The sequence below is a fragment of the Ruditapes philippinarum genome, unplaced genomic scaffold (assembly GCF_026571515.1).
Source record: "Ruditapes philippinarum isolate M1 unplaced genomic scaffold, ASM2657151v2 ctg3474_1_1_1_1, whole genome shotgun sequence".
Taxonomy (NCBI): domain Eukaryota; kingdom Metazoa; phylum Mollusca; class Bivalvia; order Venerida; family Veneridae; genus Ruditapes; species Ruditapes philippinarum.
The window spans coordinates 106,999-131,408 of record NW_026853974.1 but is presented as its reverse complement, the minus strand read 5'-3'; the positions used below and the strand labels follow the sequence as shown (position 1 = coordinate 131,408).

Sequence of the window (24,410 nt, the reverse complement as noted above, 5' to 3'; positions counted from 1 at the left end):
AGACTGCGCGGATGCTCAGGATGGTCTGGATCCATGCTGGTCGCAAACGCACTATGTTGGTTTTGTCATGACGCGTCTCATATTATGTTTGTGCTCAAATTTGGTGTTTTATTGTTGGCCATTTGCTTATTAAAATTTTACTTATCGTTGAATCGGTTTATAATTAATTAATCTCCAAGGCATTAGGATAAACCACTAATTTACCACAGGGTTTCGCACATTACGAAACTGTACCCGTCTGTCACAGTATAAAACGAGTACGGACGTACTGTAAATTTTGTGTAGTAACGATTCCCCTTTAATTTCAACGAACATGGCAATTTATTTGGTTCTTCTTAAGGTATGGAGTGCATAGCTGGCTATTCCTTCGCAGTCGTTTTGCGCGTGCGTAAAACCTCGCTTTTTATGACATAAATTGTATTTACTCATATTTAAAATCTGGGTCCTCGATTTTAACCCGAGTACAGTCTTTACTATAGCCAGTCTAACCTGTATTCTCGTCAATTACTGTCGCGATAAAATGTAAAATTGACTACCAATTTGTATTTTGTGAAAATGTTTACAGTTGTAAAATAATATAATGTATTGTATACCTGCATCTATTTTATTTCAAAATCTGATCTTGAACTTCGCGTTTTTTTTTGTTAAAGTTTATTTTTGGCTACATATCATGACTTAACAATTTAGTTCTATACATGTATGTGGAAAACCTTGGAGATGGGCGTCTCGATCTTAAAGTACGTGATTTCATCAACAAATACATCCAACAAAGGCGTAATTCATTTTGAATAGCTTAAGCAAAACTTTGATGAATCTTAAAGATTTTTACGCTTATCGTTTGCAATCTGAAGAGCACTTAACATGTGATAACACAAGTCATAAATATCCACTGAATTCACCACAATAACTGATAAGCCGCTACCAAAGTTAGGTGCTTATCTAACTTGTTAGGTCATTGACAGATATAAAAGATGTCTTTGCCCATGTTATCATTACAAAGTTAGATAAAGGTTGTATATTTAAATTTATTTGAAGGTCAATGTTGGTAAAGCTGAAACGACTCACGACAAAACCAACATAGTGCGTTTGCGACCAGCATGGATCCAGACCAGCCTGCGCTTCCGCGCAGTCTGATCAGGATTCATGCTGTTTGCTTACAAACCCTATAACAAGTAGAGAAACTGAAAACGAACAGCATGGATCCTGATCAGACTGTGCAGGTGCGCAGGCTGGTCTGGATCCATGCTGTTCGCAAACGCACTATGTTGGTTTTGTCATGGTGCGGCTCATATTTAGTAAGTCCTGTAAAAGGCTTATAGTGGAACATCTGCTGACGTCAAGCGTGTGTGTCTTGTTTATTAATTGACCATTACTCGTGCTATAAATGGAAGAACAAAACTGTTGAACTTGAGACTGAGTTTACGAAATGTACTTGTTTTAAATCTTAATTTCGGCTTGACAGTTAAGACTTCAACATGCTTGGTAGTCTTCTTGTCACTTGTTTCAATTTCATAAGTTGGTCCTTCCAGGAAAGTATGATATGGCATGATTTGCTATGACATAAGCGTTGTGATGTTTTATTGTTAATGTGCCATTTTTATATACGTTTTTTGTGTATCACATATCATATTTTTACTTTATGTAAATATTTGAGTGGTACATACCATGTGTTATTACCTTTTAAGCTGTATTATTTGATATATCACAACAAAAACAAAGCGCCAACCGCAAGCGGGGGCCTCGCTCTACTTTTGCAAACAAATCGGAGTAAGAATATTGATGTGAACGGTTTTTAATGGCTACTTTTTAAAAGAGACAATTAAATTTTCTTAATTGAACTTGGCGGCCAGGGTTATTTTAAGGTCAAATTCATACTTAAATAATTCAACATGTCGGTTTATCATAAGTTTGTATTGTTCAAGTATTACCCACATCCTTAAATAAATGAAAAAGTTCTGACAATTCAAGCAAAATCTAATAATTGATGACAATTTAAGCAAAATCTAATAATTGATGACAATTCAAGCAAAATCTAATAATTGATGACAATTCAAGCAAAATCTAATAATTGATGACAATTCAAGCAAAATCTAATAATTGATGACAATTCAAGCAAAATCTAATACTTGATGACAATTCAAGCAAAATCTAATAATTGATGACAATTCAAGCAAAATCTAATAATTGATGACAATTCAAGCAAAATCTAATACTTGATGACAATTCAAGCAAAATCTAATACTTGATGACAATTCAAGCAAAATCTAATACTTGATGACAATTCAAGCAAAATCTAATAATTGATGACAATTCAAGCAAAATCTAATACTTGATGACAATCAAGCAAAATCTAATACTTGATGACAATTCAAGCAAAATCTAATAATTGATGATCAATTCAAGCAAAATCTAATAATTGATGACAATTCAAGCAAAATCTAATAATTGATGACAATTCAAGCAAAATCTAATAATTGATGATCAAGGTCATACTTGAATAATTCCATAATTATGCTAGTTTTGTCATAAGTGGTTGTATTTTTTATGAACAAGCCGACTCCATCAATTCATAACAAACTTACGGCAATTTTAGCACAATTTGACTGTCAAGGCCATTTATAGATCAATGTCATACTTGAATTAAACAACACGCCGGTTTTGTTTTAAGTGTTGTTTTGTCCAAGTATGAATCAAATTCTTATAACAAAGTTATGGCCACTTTTAGCAAAATTCAAAATTTGACATTAAATGTCAAGGTCAAATAGAGATTATCCTATCCAAGAAGTAGTTATGTTAAATATAAAGTTTAAATTAATATATCGAAAAATATAGCAAATGGAATCCAATAGTATTAAACACGCGTTCCAATACTTCTGGAATGAAAAGCATGGAACAAATGTTAGAACTTTGCTAATTTACATTGTTTTAATTCTAAACTTTAACTTAATTGGTAAATGTATAAAATGGTGCCCCGTATTAAACTGCATTGTTGTTAAATGTTCTGGACTTTCGGGATCATTGATTCTAGCATGCTAGTGTTGAAGATTGAATACCACGTAAGCCGGTGCTAGGGGGCGTGAGAGATGATGCGCTTTTACATTATATCTCATGAACAGATTGAGAACATTATATCTCAGCAACTTTCATACAATTTTATTGTTAACATTGCTTCCGAGGGATCACGTATAAATGTGATAGTTATTCAACTTTAAGGACAGGTATTTTTCATAATTGTATATTTGTAAATACTTGTCAAATACAAAGTGCGATTTTGAAATCAGATTGTATAGTTAGTGAGGTTTAAACTCGTGGCAGTGAATCACCGATGTATTCTGTTGCATACATTAAATATATCTGAGACAATAGATAGGCTAGTTTTCTGTATCTTTACATGCTACATGTTACATGTAAATGATTATTGAAAGTTTAAACATATGAGTGTTCTAGATACTGGACAATGTCAGAAATATGGTTATGCAAGGTCACAAAATGTAAAAAAGAATTTTTTTACAAATTTAAAACGTATGGTACGTTACATATATATCATCTACATGTAGTAGATTGAAAACTATATCATAATATAGATTTATTTAAACTTTGCCCGATGTTAAAATTTGATTAAAGAAACGCTTTAAGCGAAATAATTGGAGGCCAGCGACATACTTCGTTTTTCGAGTTATCTTCCCTTGAGTTTTGTTTTTTGTTATTTCATGTCAATCTAAGGGCAGGCAACTTACATACAAGTGTTTTGGTATCGGTCTTTGTTTTTCATTTTTACCCATGGACACAATGTAAAATTTCATGGAATATTATTAAATTAATTATGTTTCCATTATTTAGTTTAAGTACGGAGAGTGAAATTTGTTCAACGACCTGCCATACTATATAATTATAGCCAATTGATATATTAATTAGTTCTAATCATTATGATATATTTTGTTTTGTTCAATGTTCCAATGCCTCGTTATCGTATTTTATTGCACGTGATGTTCGTGAGGATGAGACCGACTCTATGTTTTCGAGCTTATATCGAAAACATACGATTTGATAAATTGACGTACGGACAAATGAGATGATGTACTTTAAGTAATATCAATGTCAGATTTTATCAAGATCGTACGGTATCTAGAGTTATTTTTTTACCAATACTATCATAAACCGTCATACAATTGAAATGCGTGCTAGAAAGAAAGAGTATTCTGTCCGACCATAGCAATGAACCTACCATTATAACGCCAGGTCAATGCACACTCGTATAGTCTGGTTAGACTCGTTCCTGTTGATTGCTCAGTTATTATACAGTATTTTGTCATGGCAATAATAGACATCCTTAAATTTAATTCCGTACCAAAAAATCAATCCTATCAAACGCGAAAAGATAACAAATTGTTATCCGCCGCCGAGGGAATCAGGAGGGGGGTATTGTTTTGGCGTTGTCCACCCGTCCTTCCGTCCGTCCGTATCTCGATATTTGCATTGGTCAGACTGTGTACTTTCTGTGACAGTTTCTCAGAAGTGTGTCGTTACACAAAGACAATTCCATGGGTCCATCAGACTTTTACCTATTTATAGGACTTTTTGCCCAATCCATAATTTGTTGTTTCATATAGGAAGTTATACACACCACTTCGGGCATTACAGGGCCTCCGATGCTGCTCTTAACAACAAACAGAGCACCTTTGTTGGCTGACTGGTCGGTCATTTCAAAGCAAGGAGTCCTTCTGTGTTGTATACTTTTTAAGTTAGTAGTGTAAATGTAAATATAAGATAACCAAGTTCAGTGTCTCTATTATCGGCTAAAATACGATATAACGCTTATTTTAAGACCATGATTTTTCATCTTTATCGGTATCTGATAATGAAAATATGTTTATGATACAATATAGAACCTACCAAAAATCATAAAAAGACTGCCCAAGTTTTTCTAAGAATTGAGCGTTACCGATACATCCTGAATGATATTTATAGAAATTTCCGTTGAACACAATTATAAGTTATTTTGATATGTTCACTGAACATTTGTTTACCTCTGGGTGGGCAAAATGTCACTTTAAGATAAAACATCATATCACCGAAAACAATAGAAAAGCTGTCATAATCATTTTATTATATCAGTATAGTTGAAAAACAAAACAAATTTATTGTCCAAATGTCAAAAAGTCAAGGCTAAGCTTCTGTGTATCGCCATCCCTTTGTTTACTTTTCAAAATACATTGCAAACACTCACGCAAGGAAATGACCAAAGGTACTCGTAATGCATGTTTACTTAATAAAGAAGTATACCGCATATAGTATTTTAAATATTTTAAAAATTTGTTTATTGTTTCATTTTGTTAAAACACAATAAGGAAGAAAATGAACGAATCCGATTTGCGTGTTTAATTATATGATGTAAAATTTGCAAACCAGAAAACAATATTTTTCCTATCATGTTAATCTTAAACAAACTTATCAAATGACAAAATTTCAAGAACTGCGATACTTATGACAATTTTTTGTTTAGGATGCATATCTTGATTTTGAATACTGAATGGTATAATATTGCACAACATTGGAATTCATGTGTTCATTAATATTATCATGATGACCCCAATTCAAACCATGCAAGTTTATACCATACAGCACTCAAAATTGGAATATAATACATGTATTGCATTCTAACATGCAAACGCGATAAAAGGTTTTCCAATCCGATGAGAAAAGAAATGTAGATTAATTTATCATTTGCGCAGATATTTTGACTAGAACACATTTTGACAACGTTGATTTGAAACTGTGATTGTGTAATTTATGTACACCTGGGATTCCGGGACGAATGAAACATTATATTTGTGACGCACTCTTCCGATCTTTTTTTATTTATCAGTGTAAGAGTGAAATACTACGGGTCCATGGCTAACAGAACTGTTACTGGTAATGGTCAATGTATCAAGGTAGAGTTGAAATTTCGACAGAGAATTAATTCCAGAAATAGTCACAGGTTTTACAACGTGCCTAATGTAATTACACAAATACATGTGACATCAATTTCCAAAATCATATCGTAAAAGTTGATTGTTTCAACACAATAAAGTGACATCTATTGTATTAAGATTGATATGTGAAATTCGTTTATCTAGTTAGGTTATCAAAACGTCTTTACAAATGATAACAAACTCAACGATTAACGTATTGATTTACAAGAAGAACATGATTATTCAATCATGAACATATACATCATAAGTAGACACTTGAAAAAGCTACGTAATGTTTATTTATTTCTTGATGACTTGAAGTTTTCCTAAAATCTTATGATTGAAAATTTATCATGAAAATTTATTACACTTGTTTGTTTATAGCATGTGTATCGCACGTAAACACTTTCAGTCAATACTTTGGAAAAACTGCGTAATGTTTAAAAAAGGAAACATATTTATAATAATGTTTTTATATTAACTTACGTAATTTAATGATATTTCAAAAAGTAAAACATTTATTATATAAACTATACAGTTCCGTTGCGGTAGAATTAAACAATCTTAAATTCAGACAGCTAAATTACTCGTGTAAGAGTCAGAGAAATTTATGATTTCCCCTTTGGTAAATACATTTAATAAAGAGTTCCGTGCTCAATTTGAAGCGGTGCTAGGATGAACGAGAGATGTTGCAACTTTCCCACAACTTCACAAAATCCGAGGCCAATATTTTCAACCTTTTGATTTCTATTCGGTATTCTCGATGGATGTCTTTTTTCCAGATTTATTTATTTTATGTAGATTGTTCTGGCTTTAAACTCGTTACATAGAAGTGTCATCGTCATCGCCAACATTAATTCAAATACCATAATGATTATAATCTGCTACGACAGCAGTAAAATTACCCCTGGTATTGGTGATCCAACTAGCACGTCTAGATAGACAATTACTATAGTCATTAATCTTTTATTTCAAGTGGAACTTAAAGATAACTCAGTCATTTTTAGAATGATCATAATTGTGTTTAAATTTCTCCGGCAACTTTCAGATAACACTAATCAGATCTTGTAGCATACAGTGTCTAAATAACGAAGTATGATCATTGTCCCTGCAGTTATAGACACAAAAGTTGTAAAAGGGTCTTTCTTGGACGTGCTCCATAAAGAATAAAGCTGTTCTCGTCTTCGTTTGATAAACAGGTTTTTTTTCGGCCATAGACTGTCATTTATCACCTTTACCGCCTTTATTACCTTTACCGCCTGTGAAACACTTTAGAAGAACTAAATAGAAGTAAAATTTTCATTGGTCATTTTAAAACTTTCAGACTGAAATGTGAAAATTTTATATGCTAATTAAATTTCAGCAAAATAATTATTTAGTAGTTTTATTTAAAGAACGTTCAAGAAAGGTCGATCTAGAATTAATTTTGTTACATAGTACAAACAAACAAAATTTCAAGGGGCTTCAAAATCGAACATCTTCGACATCGGCTAGGATGTCATATGTTAAAATATATCATGTAAATACGCAGTATATTATATAAAATATACGTATTATTCTATATTTACGTATCACCAATTTGTAAACAAGTAACAAGGTAGTTTTTTAAATCATAATTGATCATTTGTTTATTATATCAGAAAACCATTGTTTGAATCAAATTTCGAACGATCAGGTTTGTTTACTACATAGTAAAAGTAGATCAAGAGTAGATTATAAACTGATATAAGGTCAAATATCTTTCACTCGTAATTTTAAGTGGTCATAACAAATATATCGTAAAGTCATAGTTTTGATTGTTTTGATTACGTGTTTAATATGAGCTTACTTCAGAATCAGAAACAATGGCATTTTTAGCATGTTAGGTATTCCCAATTCACAAATATATACTTTTGCTTTACTTAATCTAAAAATAGAAACGCATTTTCTTTGATACAGCTCTAAATGTATGTTAATGCAGAAACAGGCAAAGAAATTGCTTGCTTACAATGTAGTGGCATAACTTTTGGCATGAAAGGGACTTCACTTAGTGTTTTAGCATGACAGGGCTTGAAATATTTTTTCGAGATTTTTATATCATAAGATGGCATTCTGGGCAAAGAACTTGGGTGCAACATTTCAGGCCATCCCCCACTCCGTTTCTCTAGAATAATAATTTTTATTATGTAAACGTCCTAAAAAAGTTGCCGCGCTTTTGACGTGTAAAAAGCTATATCACTGCTCCCGTCCGTTTACAAATTTTTTATTTCGATTTTAAGAGATTGGTGCATGCACAAAATAATTGTTAAATGGTTAAAAACTATTTAAAATAGCAGCAAAATAGTTTATCCGGAACGTTTTGTTATATTTACATACATTTTCAATGTGTGTTGAGTTATAGGATCATTCTATGTTACAACTCATTCGAGAATTGACTATAGTAATTTTGAAAAATTTATGAATTTTAAAGTAATACTTCATTGGATAAAGTTTTATATCCTTTAACTCAAACCGAGCAAAGAACCGCACTTAAGATCAATTTTCCATTTAATTCTTAATATATTTCTCTATCAGCTTTTTCATACTTTATCGTTTGAAGGGCTCTAGTTGATTAATGTAAGGTTTTCAAAATTTATGTTAATAGACTCTTGGACCTTAGTAAAGCTCCTTTAATGTTTAACCCATTGCTTCATGAGCATTTTGTGAAAAATGGCTGTTTTCATTGAAAAGTCTCCCGTTACAAGTTCAAATTGCTATAATACTATAAAAACTGCTTCAACACTAATCAAACTTGGCACAAATGTTGACTGGACCATTGTCCTTGCAACAACATGCTCAGGCTTAAATTTTCTGTTACCATGGCAACGAGGGGACATCTCAAAATTGCCAAAAATCACTATTTTGCGTTGATTTTTTCCATCAAAATTGATTTCAAAGTGCTGCAACTTCTCAATGGATTGAGATAGAGTCAAATGCTTTTCAGCGTTGGTTACACGTTACCTTATGATCAATCTGGGGTCATTTACAGCCTCTCACAAGTCCAAAATTTTCTTGGCAATGAGGGGGACTGCCGCCTCCCTTCAAACCCCACAAACACATCCCCCTTCTGGCAACCCCCTGATTTATCTTTTGGATGGGGGGGCAGCGCTGAAAAAAGTGGTCACTTTTGGTTAAGCAACATTTCTCAAACAAAAACAAGTGTTGGGGGCCTAAATAAGGCATTTTTTCATCATTTGAGACAACAAAAAGGGGGGGGGGGGGGAAAAAGGCGTTAAAAGGCGTGTATATGAAGTAATGGGTTAACAGAAAATGATGAAAATACTTGAAATTACCCTAAATCGCGTTTTTTCATGTTTAAACATGGCCTGTCATATAAATTTGAAGAAAAATTGTTGTTTTGTAGATTTTTTTATTTTTTTCATTAACAGAAAATGATGAAAATACTTGAAATTACCCTAAATCGCGTTTTTTCATGTTTAAACATGGCCTGTCATATAAATTTGAAGAAAAATTGTTGTTTTGTAGATTTTTTTATTTTTTTCATTAACAGAAAATGATGAAAATACTTGAAATTACCCTAAATCGCGTTTTTTCATGTTTAAACATGGCCTGTCATATAAATTTGAAGAAAAATTGTTGTTTTGTAGATTTTTTTATTTTTTTCATTAACAGAAAATGATGAAAATACTTGAAATTACCCTAAATCGCGTTTTTTCATGTTTAAACATGGCCTGTCATATAAATTTGAAGAAAAATTGTTGTTTTGTAGATTTTTTTATTTTTTTCATTAACAGAAAATGATGAAAATACTTGAAATTACCCTAAATCGCGTTTTTTCATGTTTAAACATGGCCTGTCATATAAATTTGAAGAAAAATTGTTGTTTTGTAGATTTTTTTATTTTTTTCATTAACCCATTGCTTCATGAGCATTTTGTGAAAAATGGCTGTTTTCATTGAAAAGTCTCCCGTTACAAGTTCAAATTGCTATAATACTATAAAAACTGCTTCAACACTAATCAAACTTGGCACAAATGTTGACTGGACCATTGCCCTTGCAACAACATGCTCAGGCTTAAATTTTCTGTTACCATGGCAACGAGGGGACATCTCAAAATTGCCAAAAATCACTATTTTGCGTTGATTTTTTCCATCAAAATTGATTTCAAAGTGCTGCAACTTCTCAATGGATTGAGATAGAGTCAAATGCTTTTCAGCGTTGGTTACACGTTACCTTATGATCAATCTGGGGTCATTTACAGCCTCTCACAAGTCCAAAATTTTCTTGGCGATGAGGGGGACTCCGCTCCCCTTCAAACCCCCCCAAACAGAAGGGGGCACATCCCCCTTCTGGCAACCCCCTGATGTATCTTTTGGTTGGGGGGCCGCGCCGAAAAAAGGGTCACTTTTTTTAACAACATTTCTCAAACAAAAACAAGTGTTGGGGGCCTAAATAAGGCATTTTTTCATCATTTGAGACAACAAAAAGGGGGGGGGGTGAAAAAGGCGTTAAAAGGCGTGTATATGAAGTAATGGGTTAAGGACCATAGCCTGTTGCAGTGATTGTTATGATACCTTTAGTTATAAACATATATAAGCAATACAGATGTTATGATTTTAGTGCAATTAATAGTCGATACATAATTATATGTTAACATTTAGTCAACTACGTATTGCAAGGAATATGGTTACATTTTAACCTTAAGTTTGGCAATGAATGCTAATATGTTAATACTTTAGCGACATTTCGTATTGTAAGGAATATGTAAATAGTTTGGCGACATTACGTTTAACAAGGAATTCTTTCCGTACATTTAAAACCATTACATATGACAAAATCATAACATTTAATTGTTTTATCGACATTGCGTTTTGCAAGGAATATGATAATATTTTTAGCATGAATATGTTAATATTTTTACTATTACGTTTGACATGAAATATGTTAAAATTTTAGCGACATTATTTTCAGCAATGAATAATGTAAACATTTTAGCGCGGTAAACGTAACCAGTGTTTATTTTATATTCGTCAGAAAATATAAACATTAACAAATATATATATATATACAGGTAAACAAATACTTGTTTCAAAATAAAGTTAAAATAAAGTATTACTCAATCGCTATATTATTTTGGATGTATTGTTTAATGGTGTATATTTATGGCAGAAAAGAACGTTATCTTATAAATTAAAAATAAAAGTGGAAAATTTATTAGGGTGGCGAATCAAAATTAGATTTAAAGTGACGAAGTGTATATAAACATCTGTAAACATATCTGCCGGACTAATTGTAACTTGCTGCTGAACAAGTATTCAAATTACATGATAGATAAATAGACACTTATTTTCATCAATATGTAATTAATGTGCGTTTATTCTTCGACGACGACGAAATATCTATTATAACTCGAATAACAAACTAAGTTTAAAGTAATCTCAATAGGGAAAGACTTTGTGTTGACTTTAAATGTAAAACCGGATGAAGTTGATTTTCAAATATCACAAAAGAAATGTTAACCAGTTATAGTTGAAATGGGAAAATTTCGTTGTTGTATCAAGGGAAGCGAGCCGAGTCTGGAATCAAAACTTACAATGTCATCTACTTGTGTCATAAACGTAGTGATGCTGGGTGATTATTCGGTCGGGAAAACATCAGTCTTGTGCCGACTGGGAGGAATTAAAAGACCTCACAATTTGCATCCAGAGAAAATTGAACCTTTAGGTTATGCCTCTCCACTTACTTTGAAATTGAACCTAACTGTCCGTGGAAAAAATGTTCGAATAAATTTAGTAGATACAGGAGGTAAGTGCTTTGTAACTTAAATATTTTATGCAAAGCTAAATTAGGAGTAGCATGAAAGCGTGTATGTTTAAGTAGTTAAAGAATCCTTATTGACATGTTATATAAAACAAAGTCAAGTTTACAAGTGTATTTGGGAAAATCAGCATGATATAGATCTACAAAAATATTATATACAAGAATACAAAAATATGAAATGTTCAATATGTTTTTATACTATTTAAACAAGTGACACTATACTACCAACACTTGTTAAATTTTATTCATTAATGTCTAACAAAAATGAAATTAGAAACACTGCAATGTACCTGTTCTACCTGTTCTACGCATTAGATAAAAGACAAAGTTTCTTAGATATTTTTCAATGAATACTGAAATACTGTTAGTTTTGTATTTAATCATGTCTGTATCACTCACTGTTATCACTTTTGTTCAAAATTTCATAGCACATTTAATAAAATTAGCAACATTTCTAATAGTTCTGGCATTTTTGCTACTGTAGACAACAGAAAATAAAACCTTTTCAAAGTAGATAAGAAATAATTGACGTTATTTTCTTGAAAATAAACAGCGAAGTAAACGGTGATATTCATCATCCATATGACTGTTACACAGTTTACAATTACGATCATTTTTATAGGTTATATTGGATCTTTGAATTAATATTTTGTCGATAACCTAAATCGAGAAACTATTCGTCTATGAGAATTTTTTTATTACATCTAAATATTTTCTATTATTAAATCAGTCGCAACTAAATTGTTAAATTTAAGTTTTGGACAACAAAGAAAAATCTGTTATCTTAAATAAAATCTAAGAGATATTTAAAACAAAAAGAAAAACAGTTCCTTTTTGTCAAAGTCGCGTATGAAGTCTCGTTATTTTGTGTATGAAAAGATATATTGCATGTATTAAGAAAACATTATCATTCTATTTATATACGGGTAGCGTGCTTGTATTATTTGTATACAGAAATCAGATAAATATGAAAATGTTTTAAATATTATGAGAATGGCCTTTTTTTAGATACTGGAAATTGAATCGTTCACATTCAACAAATTGTATAAATAGAACATAAAAAGTTTTTGTGAAAGTACATAATAAATTATATACCTCAGGCATGATAAGGTTTATAAAAAACAAACATGTATTAAACCATGCGACGTACGTGTAAATAATAAATGAAACAAAATAACGTTGAGAAAATAACTAAAGCACGTGTCGTGGTTATTAAATATCAATTATTGACATGGAGTTTCAACTGCTCAACATAAGTTAAACGAATGGAAAAGTAAACGCTGCAAACACTTCGCAACTGTTTTATTGATTTACAAATGGTATTTCTTATCAATGTTTTTACCGAAAAAATATGGTTTTGCAAAAGTAATTTAAATTTCCGTCAGTGCAATGTTTTCATTTAAACCAACATTTTCATCAAAAAACACGGACTATGTCAGCATGCGGAAGGCTCTGCTGCCCAATGCATTTGAGATGAACGAAGTTTGACACACCTTGTTTACAATTTAAATTGTCCAATACAACTGTAAACTTTTCAAAAATTCACAAACAAAAGACGTTTCTGCGGGAGTGACAAGATTTTACTTCCCTGTAATGATAAATTTCAAAATTATTGTAAAAATACTGTTTGTACTGATCAAGGCCACTGTGCAATATGTGGCAGGTTCGGTAATATACTGCTGGTTATCGCATTTGTGTAAGGATGATACAGCAGTAACCGTATCACCCTAGGTTGTGTCTTGTTTCATAGCTATAGTTATTGCACTTATAGAATTCGAGTAAAAAAACGCATCGCTGTTAAATTAACAAAGAAAATGAGGACATTAGTCCGTATAAAATGTATTGTAATCTATATGCTTGTTCCTTTTTAAATTTTAAGTGAATAAAAAGCAATATCATATTTCACTAAAATCACGCAAGTAAATTTTTTTAAGGAAATTAATCCTTTTGTACGGATAGAAAACTGGCTTGGTTTACATATACTGTCGTATGATGACACATGTATGTGTTCTTTATTTACTTATATAAGTTTGTAATATGAGCCACGTCACGACAAAACCAACATAGTGCGTTTGCCACTTGCATGGATCCAGACCAGCCTGCGCATCCGCGCAATCTGAACAGGATCCATGCTGTTCGCTTACCAACTCTATAACAAGTACAGAACCGATAGCGAACAGCATGGATCCTGATCAGACTGCGAGGTGCGCAGGCTGGTCTGGATCCATGCTGGTCGCAAATGCACTATGTTGGTTTTGTCGTGACACGGCTCATATAATTTTCATCTGGATGGCGTCAGCGGTTCGGCAGACGAGAATTATAGCCGCCTAAGCGGTTAACTGCTAAAAGTTAGTGATGTACAATCGAGAAGTAGACCTTACAAAACATGCATTAAATATCTTTTTATATAGATCGAACCATAGCAACGAGGAAAATAGTTCGCGCATGCGCGTCTTGCGTACGGCAAAATGCATACATTGAAGACTCATTTTTGTTAGAATAAATTAAAGAATTCTAAAAGCATTATGATCTCATTAATGGGATAAATTAACAGTGAAGAAACTTTTTTGAAATAAGACCACTAAACTCAAACAACTATTTGGGAAATTATTGAAAATATACGAAAGTTTATATCTATTCTCTCTAGTTTTTCTTTGATGATCTCTCGGTCGGTTTAAAGTGTTTTCTGCACACATTTAGATTTTAATAACTTAGAAAAATATTAAAATCATGTTTCACTTAGTTTGTATATAGCAAATAGACATAGCCACAAAATGAAATAATTTTTGAAAGGGAAACAACTTTTCATTTTACAATTTTGGCCTGGATCCATGCTGGTCGCAAACCCATTATATTGGTTTTGTCATGGCGCGGCTTATATATATCTAAGGCGTTGATGAGACAAGTGTTTGATTTGGAGACAACAGGTGAGATAACAGATAACAGGTGATATTGTAAGATAACCTTTAGGATAAGATACAAAAGGGTCAAATTACACACACGAGGTTATCTGGAGAACAATTGTGAGTTCAATAATTTAAGGTATCTTATCAGAATATAAACATCGGAAAGAAGGACGACTGTTGTAAGTCATTATGAAATAGAAAATAAAATGTAGCTAAAAATGAGTAACGTACTGTATCTCTCTGATGTTTCGATCTGAAATCATTTATAACTCAGCGTTCCTTATAGATTTTTGACATAAGCTTTGCGTAACTAACGCTGTTTCGCTTATCGACGTCACTAGCGTACGTTGTTTACTGGCGTTTAATCGGTGGCACATTCAGCAAACAACCGTTTATACACGGACATATACCGTGTCAAAAATCTTTATAACGAAAGCATTATATAGCATAATATCTTTATTTGAGGAAAATTAAAAACTTACGTCGTAAATATTCAGCAGCCGTGAAGTATAGATTATCATCCAATGAAAATCGAATTAAAGAAAGCCTAGTTTTATAAATTCGATACAACTTTCTGAGTTCATTTCTAAGGCGCGTGCATTATATCGTGTTGACATTGATGATATTAATTAACATCACTCATTCATTAAGTGATTGTTCGTAAATTTGGATATAGATCTAATATGAAAACCATGTCAACTTTTAATTGTTTGATTGTGTCACAATTTTTATAACTTAGAGTATTTTATCAAAGAATCAACACAATATCGGTTGAGACTGATTTATCGTTTCGGTCAAGTCGGGATTCACGCTCTCATACGGGTGACTAATACATATTCATCCGTTATCAGCAGTGGTCAAACATCATCGATTTGTTAGAAAGATCACATTGACCGAAACGTGAAATTATCAAACAAAGAGTTATAAAAGTTTGGGTGTCGGAGTAAACTGTAGTGTAATTTGTAAACCCCAGTCAATTTGTTGAATTTATTGTTCTATAATCTCATTGTAACAACTTGATGTATTCGGGTTTTGTTTATATGAAATTGTCAATATACACATATTAACAAATATAAGACTTTGAAGCCGTGTGAGTTGGGACATATTTTGAATAATGAAAGTAATTTGACTGACGCTATTTGACATGGAGGAGATATAAAACTTGTTTAAAGCCATGTAATTAGAAAAAAACCTTTTATTTCATGTTGTGAAAACGTGTGCTCTTATATTTTATAATTCAAATTTTTTTCTGGTGGATTGTAAGTGAAATTATGGTTTTAATACGCCGGAAATCTTATTCTGAAAGCGACAACGACAGGATAGGCAGCGGTATCAGGATGGGCCGTAATAGGACATGCAGTTCTTCTAGTACCACACATAATGATCAAAGTTCTTCGGACAGTAACACGAATGGCATGAATAAACCTTGGATGAAGAAGATGTTTACATCTTTATTTAAACGGAAAGCTCAAAATAGGGACCAAGACTATGAGCTGCCTCCAGATTATTATTTTAAAACTGTGCTGTTAGGCGACTGTAATTCAGGAAAGACAACTCTAGCTTTTAAATTCAGTTGTATTGCAAGTAAAACGAGTTATCTTAAAAGACCGACAGGATTAAATATTAATACAATGGAATATATTGACAGTATCATTCATGTAGCGGAAAAGAAAGTCTTAATTCGCCTATATGACACGGCTGGTAAAAAAACTTAATCTAAACATAAGTTATCATCTTAACGTTAAAAATGTGATTAATCTTTTTTCATTTAAACATAAACTGCAACGATCACTTAATATTACGTATGTTTTCATAAATCTATGGTCTATATCTATTTCTTAATCGGCTTTTATGACAGAGCTACAAATTATTTTAAGGTGTATATGTCATGTTTCAAAATTCATTACTCTTTTTTTGAAATCTTCAGTGCATGTGTCCTCGTTATAGCGGTCATCGTTATAGCGCGGTTCTCATTATACCGTACCTCGTTAAGTAAATGTTCTCGGTTATAGCTGTCTATCGTTATATAGGGTCTTCGTTATAGCGGCCTTCGTTATAGAGTTGTTCGTTATAGCGATCTTCGTTATAGAGATGTTCGTTATAGCGGTTTCGTTATAGAGATGTTCGTTAAAGCTGTTCAAATTAAATATTAAGTTGAAATATAAAATTATACATTTGACTTAAGATATTAGTTCTTAAAAATACGATATTGTGAAAGCTAAGAAAACCAGACAACATTGGGAATACTCAGAAAATGTAACATTTATCCTGCTGATTAGCTTTTGTGGCCAGTATAAAAAAAGTACAGGCTCTATACTGAAGGATGACCAGTTTCCAATCTTAATCTTGATATACCCTTAATTTGAAAATGGACCGATCCGAGATTAAAAGTAGAAACAGTCAATTTAAGATAATCAAGTTGATATACTAAACTTACAAATCTTTATTTACATATGCATTCTGACCGGCCATAAAACTTTATTTTACAACTAGATATTCAAATTGAAGATTTATCTTGTTTACACAAAATAAAATTAATTTTAGAGAGATTCGTAAAAGCTTTATGACGCAATTTGCTAGTTTTAACAGATTGAAGTACTTTCTCAAAACAAACCCCATTCCCCCATAAAAAGCCCCGCTAACTCTCAAAGATAAAAGATAATAGAATAAAAGCAAATAAAATAAATTTCAAATGGTTTATGATTTATTTTCAGGCCAAGAAAAATTTCGCAGCTTAACAGCGTCCTACTACAGAGGAGCGCACGGGTGTCTCGTGCTGTTTGACGTCACGAAGGAAAGCACGTTCAATAATCTCACTTACTGGTAGGTACAATATTCATGTATTCCCGTAATTGATGAAACACTAATCATAAATTCAAATTCGTTCCCTATTATAAATGAGAAAAAAATATAAATTTATTATATTGTTGTAAAGTCGATATTGCGGTGAACAATTTTTTTTTAATTCTTTGTTTATAAATTTAAATGTAATATTTTTTTCTTATTTATACACAGGCTTCATGATCTGAAGGAGTACTCCACGCATCCCGAAATCTCTACAGTCATTGTTGGCACAAAGTGTCACGTGACGCCAGAAGAGCGCGAGGTATCACATGAACGTGCTGTGAAATTCGCGGAAAGTGTCGGATTACCTTATATGGAAGTAAGTGCAGAAGAAAACAAAAATGTGACTGAAGTGTTTGAGAAACTAGCTGATTCGATTCTAGAAAACCTCACAAAAGATTCTACACCAAATATGCAGCAACCAAACAGAGTTATTTTGTCAAAACAGCAAAAACCAAAGAAGCAATGGTGTTCATGCTAAAGAAAAACAACATTTACAAAAAATGTGTTTTATATCATTTTTCGCATGGGAAAAGAAGGTTTGCCTTGTAACATTTCTGGAATTATGTAACATATTCACAGTCATGACTGTCATAGTATGTGAAAAAGAAAAAGTATTTACACAAGCTATTCAGACTATTTAAACACTGGAGTAACAGCTGTTGACAAAGATCAACAACTTCCGTGAAGTTATCATTAAATTAAATTGGTAGACAATATTTGTAAATTTGCAACACCTAAGAAAAATCTATACAAAATGCTAAAAAATAACTGAAATATTGTTTTAGCCCACTTTTATCTAGTCAATTATGTATAAGTATGAAAAAATATGAAAATAAGTATTTATTTACTTTGCGCCTACAACGAAAATAACATTTTAATAACAGGAATAATTTTTGTTTTTCGACATGACGACGCTGTTAATATTTTCGAAATTTTATTGTGCCATTTAACTGAGATCTCGATGTGAAAACTGTCAAGTCATTCGCTGAGTCTGCTTTTTCCCCAGAAAAATCATTTTAATTTTGCAAAATGGCCCCAAAATGGAAATCATTTAAACGTTTTTAATGTCAAATTGGGATAAAAATCGCACAAAAATGTTTGAAAACTTATTCTGATTAAATTTCTTTATTATCTTTTATACATGTTTTTTACGTTTTAGAGTCCCAGATGATCTATTTGAGAATTTCAAATTTAATATTTTAAGACTAAGGACCCCGGTGGAGCTCCTTGTATGGTTAAAAGTGTAAAGTAACTTTAAGCTTCTGCATTTATTATAGTAACTGCGTGTTTCGTTCATGTTTTTGAATTAATGTATAAAAACTCATATAATTTTGATCTCATTATTTAATATTGGTTCATGTTAATATGTCTTTCATCGTGTATAAATCCAATATACAATAATTCAATAAGATTAATGTCATATATAACTTAAGCTGAATTAAATCAACATGCAATGGTAACATTACCCCTAACATATGTATGCTTGTTTATTTAATGTAATTTGTAAACTTCGTTTCATGTATTTATGTGAAATTTAAGCCAATGATGTAAAAAGACCAAACATTTGTTCATTTGTTTTTGTTATCTTTTTTACTTTGGCTTGTTTAAACATATTTTATTGCGGAACATACATGTAAAGTATACAAATGATAAGTATATAACAAAAAGCAACTGGGTTGGATAACAAGTTCTAGCGACATGTATTTTAGCTTATGCATCTTATGACAATTGTCATCGATTTTTTTTGCCTATTCTTTTTTCATTTGTGTTTTCAGTTCATGGATTCAGCTACATCGTTTAATATAGATTCTTAAATGTATATAACAGATACATTGTATAATAATTAAGAAATGACGAAATAGATTGAATAGCAATAATGAAATTGTTTCTCCTTTTCAATCTTTTTTTAAATTTGATAATTGAAAAAATACTTATGATGAATTTAAAAATTATGTTGTAAATATTTTATTCTTATTAACTATAACACCGTGGATATGCTTGTTCATTAAAACAGCTCGCCTTCAGATTTTAGATACCTGCACTCCAGACAGTGAAAAAGTAGAAATTAAAAATTGAAATGAACTTTATTCAGTTTGAGAATTGACATCATGACGAGTGAATAGGTTAAAGCCAAAGAAGTTATGATTTCTTTCAATTATATGATTTTCCTAGGAGGAACGATAAATAACTCACGAGGCTCACGGAAATTCTGTAATTACCCATTGAGATTTACCTGTTACGTTCAATTGATGAAAACAGATGAGGCAGTTTTTTTTATATTTAAGGGAGAAACTTAGGATAGAAAATAAATGCCCCCCCCCCCCCCCCTGCTTATTAAAGGATACATTATTCAACGTATGTTAGGGTATAAAAAAGGCCGGGTACGAATATACCGAAGTTTTATAACCAATGTATGTACTGGCTATATTTTTTTTACATATTATGACGGCAGGGAACCCGTTGTGACAGACAACAGAATGAATTCCAAAACACTTGGCTATTTGATTTCTACTCGGTGCAATACCCCCTCGTATCAATCAGAAAACCTGGTGTTTTGATGCTCTTTCAATTACTTAGGGTTTTGGATGCCTATTTCTGAGGAGTATTCATTTTCAGTGAGGACACATAGAGCGTGGGTTCAAACCACAGAAGAGGCAGTTTTTTCTCTCTTTTTTTCTTTTGTTTTGTTTGGCCAGATTTTAATTTTTTCATATTTTTTTTAATATAAAATCTGAAATTAAGAAAAAATTAAAGTTTAATGCATATCTTTTTTACTGTGAATTGTGTGGAATTTGAAAGGGTAACAACTTAAAATGATTACAATTTTAAATTGGCATGGTAAACTTTTTTTTTTATATTTTTCACAAATGTTTAGATATGTATCAAGATAATTATAACTAAATAATATTTATACCCCTATTTTATATGGCAAAATCTAACAGGTTTTCTTACCCCACTCTCTTCTTATTTGATGTAAAATAACAAGTACCTGTATCAATAAACCAAAAAAAAACCCAACTTTTCATAGACATTTGTCCTTGATTTTATTTGTAGTTATTAAAAAACTATGGCTCTTTATTAGAACTTTACAACTAAGAAAAATATGAAACAAGCTAAACTTTTTTTCAGATAATGAAACCATTTTCTTTGTTGTTGTATAAAACTGATATTAAAGTTATACTACAATTGTCAATATTTCTTCCAACAAGATGTTAAACTTTTGTAATGTTTTGTATTTATGTCCACAATATAGTACAGTTTATTAACATAAAGTTTTAAATGCCTTTTGAAAAGGTGTTTATTATACATCTAATACCTTAAAATATGTTAAAATATACTAAAAATAACACCCCCTGCAGTAATTATTAATATAGTATTCTGTTATATTTTGCATGCAACATGGAATAGTTATATACACGGTTAATATTTTTAACATGAATACATTAAGCTATCAATATGTTTGTCTTTCTCTTTAATAGAATTATAAAATCTCTTCATTCTTTTGGGTGGGGTGCAGCTGCAAAGTGTTTCAATTGAATTCGTTTTGAATAGGGTCATTTGGTGTGCAGTATATCAAATCATCATTAGCAACGCCCAGAAACTTTGATATGTTTTTCAATAAAATTTGAATAAAAGCACTATGAAATATTAATTTATCTATAGGGTCTCACATATGAGAAATTACATATGAGAAATTAACATTATCCGGTATCTGTATATTTATTTATTGCACATTGAAATTTCATTTATGATATGAAACCTGTTTTGTTTAGTTAGTAGCCTTTTTATTTATTTGTTTGAGATTTTGCTACGTTATTGACTGTATTTAACTGTATGCAGATGATAGGAATTTGCATTTCTTTTTAAATCTAAAAAAATCTTTTGAACAAAAATATTTCTTTAAAAAATATTATTAAAAAAACTTTGTTCAAAGTCTCTAGATGATGATGATGATGATGATGATGATGATGATATAAGCTAAGACCAATAACTTATTTGTTAAATTTTGCATGATCAAATATGCTATATAATATTTGCAAATTTCCTTTGAATTTTGTGTTTCGTGTTTCATTGGCAATTACCCAGCGATGAAAATAAATTACATGTATGCATGTCACAGTAAAATATTTATTATTAACAATTGTAAATATCAAGTTTTCTCTCTCTGATTTTTTGTTTTCAATAAATGTCAAAAATATTCTGTTTTTGATTCTTTTCTAAATTTATCAATCTTCACATCCCTCCTACGTTGTATTTTAAACATTCATGTCCGGGATTTTTTTATAATCAAAATCTTCTATATTTACTTAAATAGAGAATACTGAATGACTGTAAGTTCGATACTGAATTTATTGAAACAGTTGTATAAATTTATATTCAACGAGCTCAAAAAAAAAAAAAAAAAAAAAAAAAAAAAAAAAATGAAATGGCCTAAACTTATCATTGACTTTTTTGTAACGTTTACTATTTGTTACTATTTGTTATCAAAGTTTAATAGTTTGTAAAAGAGCGAAACCTTCTATATTTACCCTTTGCACGAAAATACTGTTTGCGATACATTCTACAAGACTAATCAAACCAGGGTTTGCTATTATTAACATACACATTACTTGTCCTACCTTTTTTACTAGACAGTTTCCGCTTAAGAAAATCGTATTTTTTAGCAGCATCTGACATGATTCTTAAACATTTTTCAGTTAAGTCATTAACAATAACTTCACTATAATTTTTAATTACATATACAAGTCAGATAGTTGCACAAAATATCATCTAAGACATCATTGTCAGATTCTTTCATAAAATTTGGCGCTTCTTCTTTGACCCAGATAGGTATCACACATTGATCCTCATCAGCTATTTCTATATCTTCATCTATAACTTTGATATACATGAAAAATAGAATTAGATGAGTCAACACAAAATTCAGTAGGGCGATATAAATCTGAATACAGAATATCGTAAGCCAGACTATCAAAGTGTTTTACTCTTGGAAAATTTACACCCGATAATAAAACAAAATCAATAGCATTGCCAGATATGCATGTGTTTGTACCAATGTAAATATCTTTTCCATACCGACCATTAGCAATATATAAGCATGCATTCCAACAAATATCAACAAGTCGTTTACCATATTATTGGTTTGCTTATCTACTGAATAACGATCAATTGGAAAACCCAGGTCAAGTAAATTGTTACGATTTAATGCATCAGTAATAACATTACTAAAGTTGTCTTTTACAATGCAATTGTCAAAATCCGTGATAAAAATCTGTCAAAATCAGACAAAACATCACTTCTGGCATTTAAATTACCAACAATACAAAAAAAAAAATTTCTACAATAGAATTTTCTAAAGTATCAAAAATTTCAAGCGAACTATGACGTGACAGATCAGGGGAAATATACACAATTCCAAAAATACAATTATCCCTTTTGAACTTAAACCAAAGAAATTTTTTCAGAAGGAAATAGAATCCATTAAGACATTTTTGACAAAAATGCCAACACCCCCAGATTTGCGATTAGCACCAGATCTGTTTATACCCTTAAAAGAGTAACCATTAACATCAAGTTCATAAAAAAACAACTCATTGTTACATTTATTATCTCGTATAAAATTATTCATATCTATACCTGTACGTAAAATGTTTTACAATGCATATATTTTACCACATCTTGACTATTGTTGCATAATTTACGGTAACTGTACGTCTTTTCTAGAAGATAAACTCATTAAGTTCCAAAAGAGAGTTGCAAGACTAATTTCAGACAAAGATTATGATACTCCTTCTGCTGAACTTTTTCTTTCTGAACTCCGCTGGATGACCTTTTCACAGAAGGCTGTTTTTTCAAAAAGCTATTATATGATGTTTACAATACAGAATAATCAGGCGCCTTCCTATTTATTGAATAATTTCATTTTATCGTCAGATGTTCATACTCGCATTACAAAGTGATAATCTCCTGTATGTATTTACATTTATGTATTTAAATAGTTTGAATATGTTAAATTTATATTGTTCCTTGTTGAGGGCCTCATGGAAGATTGATATGTTTTTTTTAAATGAGTTCTCTCGTTAAATAAAGTCTTTAATTATCATTATTATTACTATAACAATTATTATTATTATTATTATTATCAAAGTTTTTTTCTGCGACACATACAATGTCATACTCTTCAATAAAACTGATGAAAATCTGGAAACAAAGTGATCCCCTCAGAGATTTAATCATATCAAAATTACATGAAAATTGCAGACTCGGTTTGATTGAGTCTGTACATGAGGAATAATGAATAAGTGCAACATCCCTCACCCACCCATCCCCCTCTAGCACCGGCTTGTGCCGTACTAAATTCTTAACACTTTATAGTGCTGGCATCAATGATCCCGAAGGACCAGAAAAATACATTTACACATACGGCACTTGACACCTTCTGTTGTGAAGTACAAAAATCTGGAAAAAGTGATCCCTCGGAAGCATTAATCACAACAAAATTACATGAAAATTGCAGATTCGGTTTGAAAGAGTCTGTACATGAGGAATAATGAATAAGTGCAACATCCCTCACGTCCCATAGCGCCGTCTTGAGCGGTACTCAATTCTCAAAACTCAATAGTGCTGGCATCAATGATCCCGAAAACCAGAAAATTATAACAACACTGAAGTGAAGTACGGGGCAACATTTTACAGCTGCCACACGGCACTTGACACCTACTATTGTGAGTCAGGGTTTCTCAATTTTGTGCTTAATCCACAAACTTTATAACAGCAGCTTTGATTTTAAGTATAAAAAAGAGTACAATAAACACGGTCGTGTATAAAATTATCTTTTAAACATTAACTAGATGAAGATCGAACTACCCTCAATTGTCAAACAAGATTTATAACTGTGTGCATT

General features: G+C 31.4%; 1 protein-coding gene across 5 annotated transcripts in view; it reads left to right on the top strand.

Annotated features, from left to right (window-relative positions):
• Positions 1-21,704, top strand: part of LOC132738591 (uncharacterized) — a 29,663-nt gene extending 7,959 nt beyond the window's left edge. For 3 of the 5 annotated variants that reach the window (XM_060726128.1, XM_060726126.1, XM_060726125.1), the window contains exons 2-3: positions 17,374-17,482; positions 17,675-21,704. In XM_060726128.1, coding sequence (XP_060582111.1) covers positions 17,374-17,482; positions 17,675-17,984 — 419 coding nt within the window. In that variant the 3' untranslated portion in view covers positions 17,985-21,704. Of the gene's footprint in view, positions 1-11,234; positions 11,739-15,461; positions 16,361-17,373; positions 17,483-17,674 lie in introns of those variants that run through there. The other 2 variants (XM_060726124.1, XM_060726123.1) reach the window with 2 other exon arrangements.
• Positions 21,705-24,410: the final 2,706 nt, after the last annotated feature.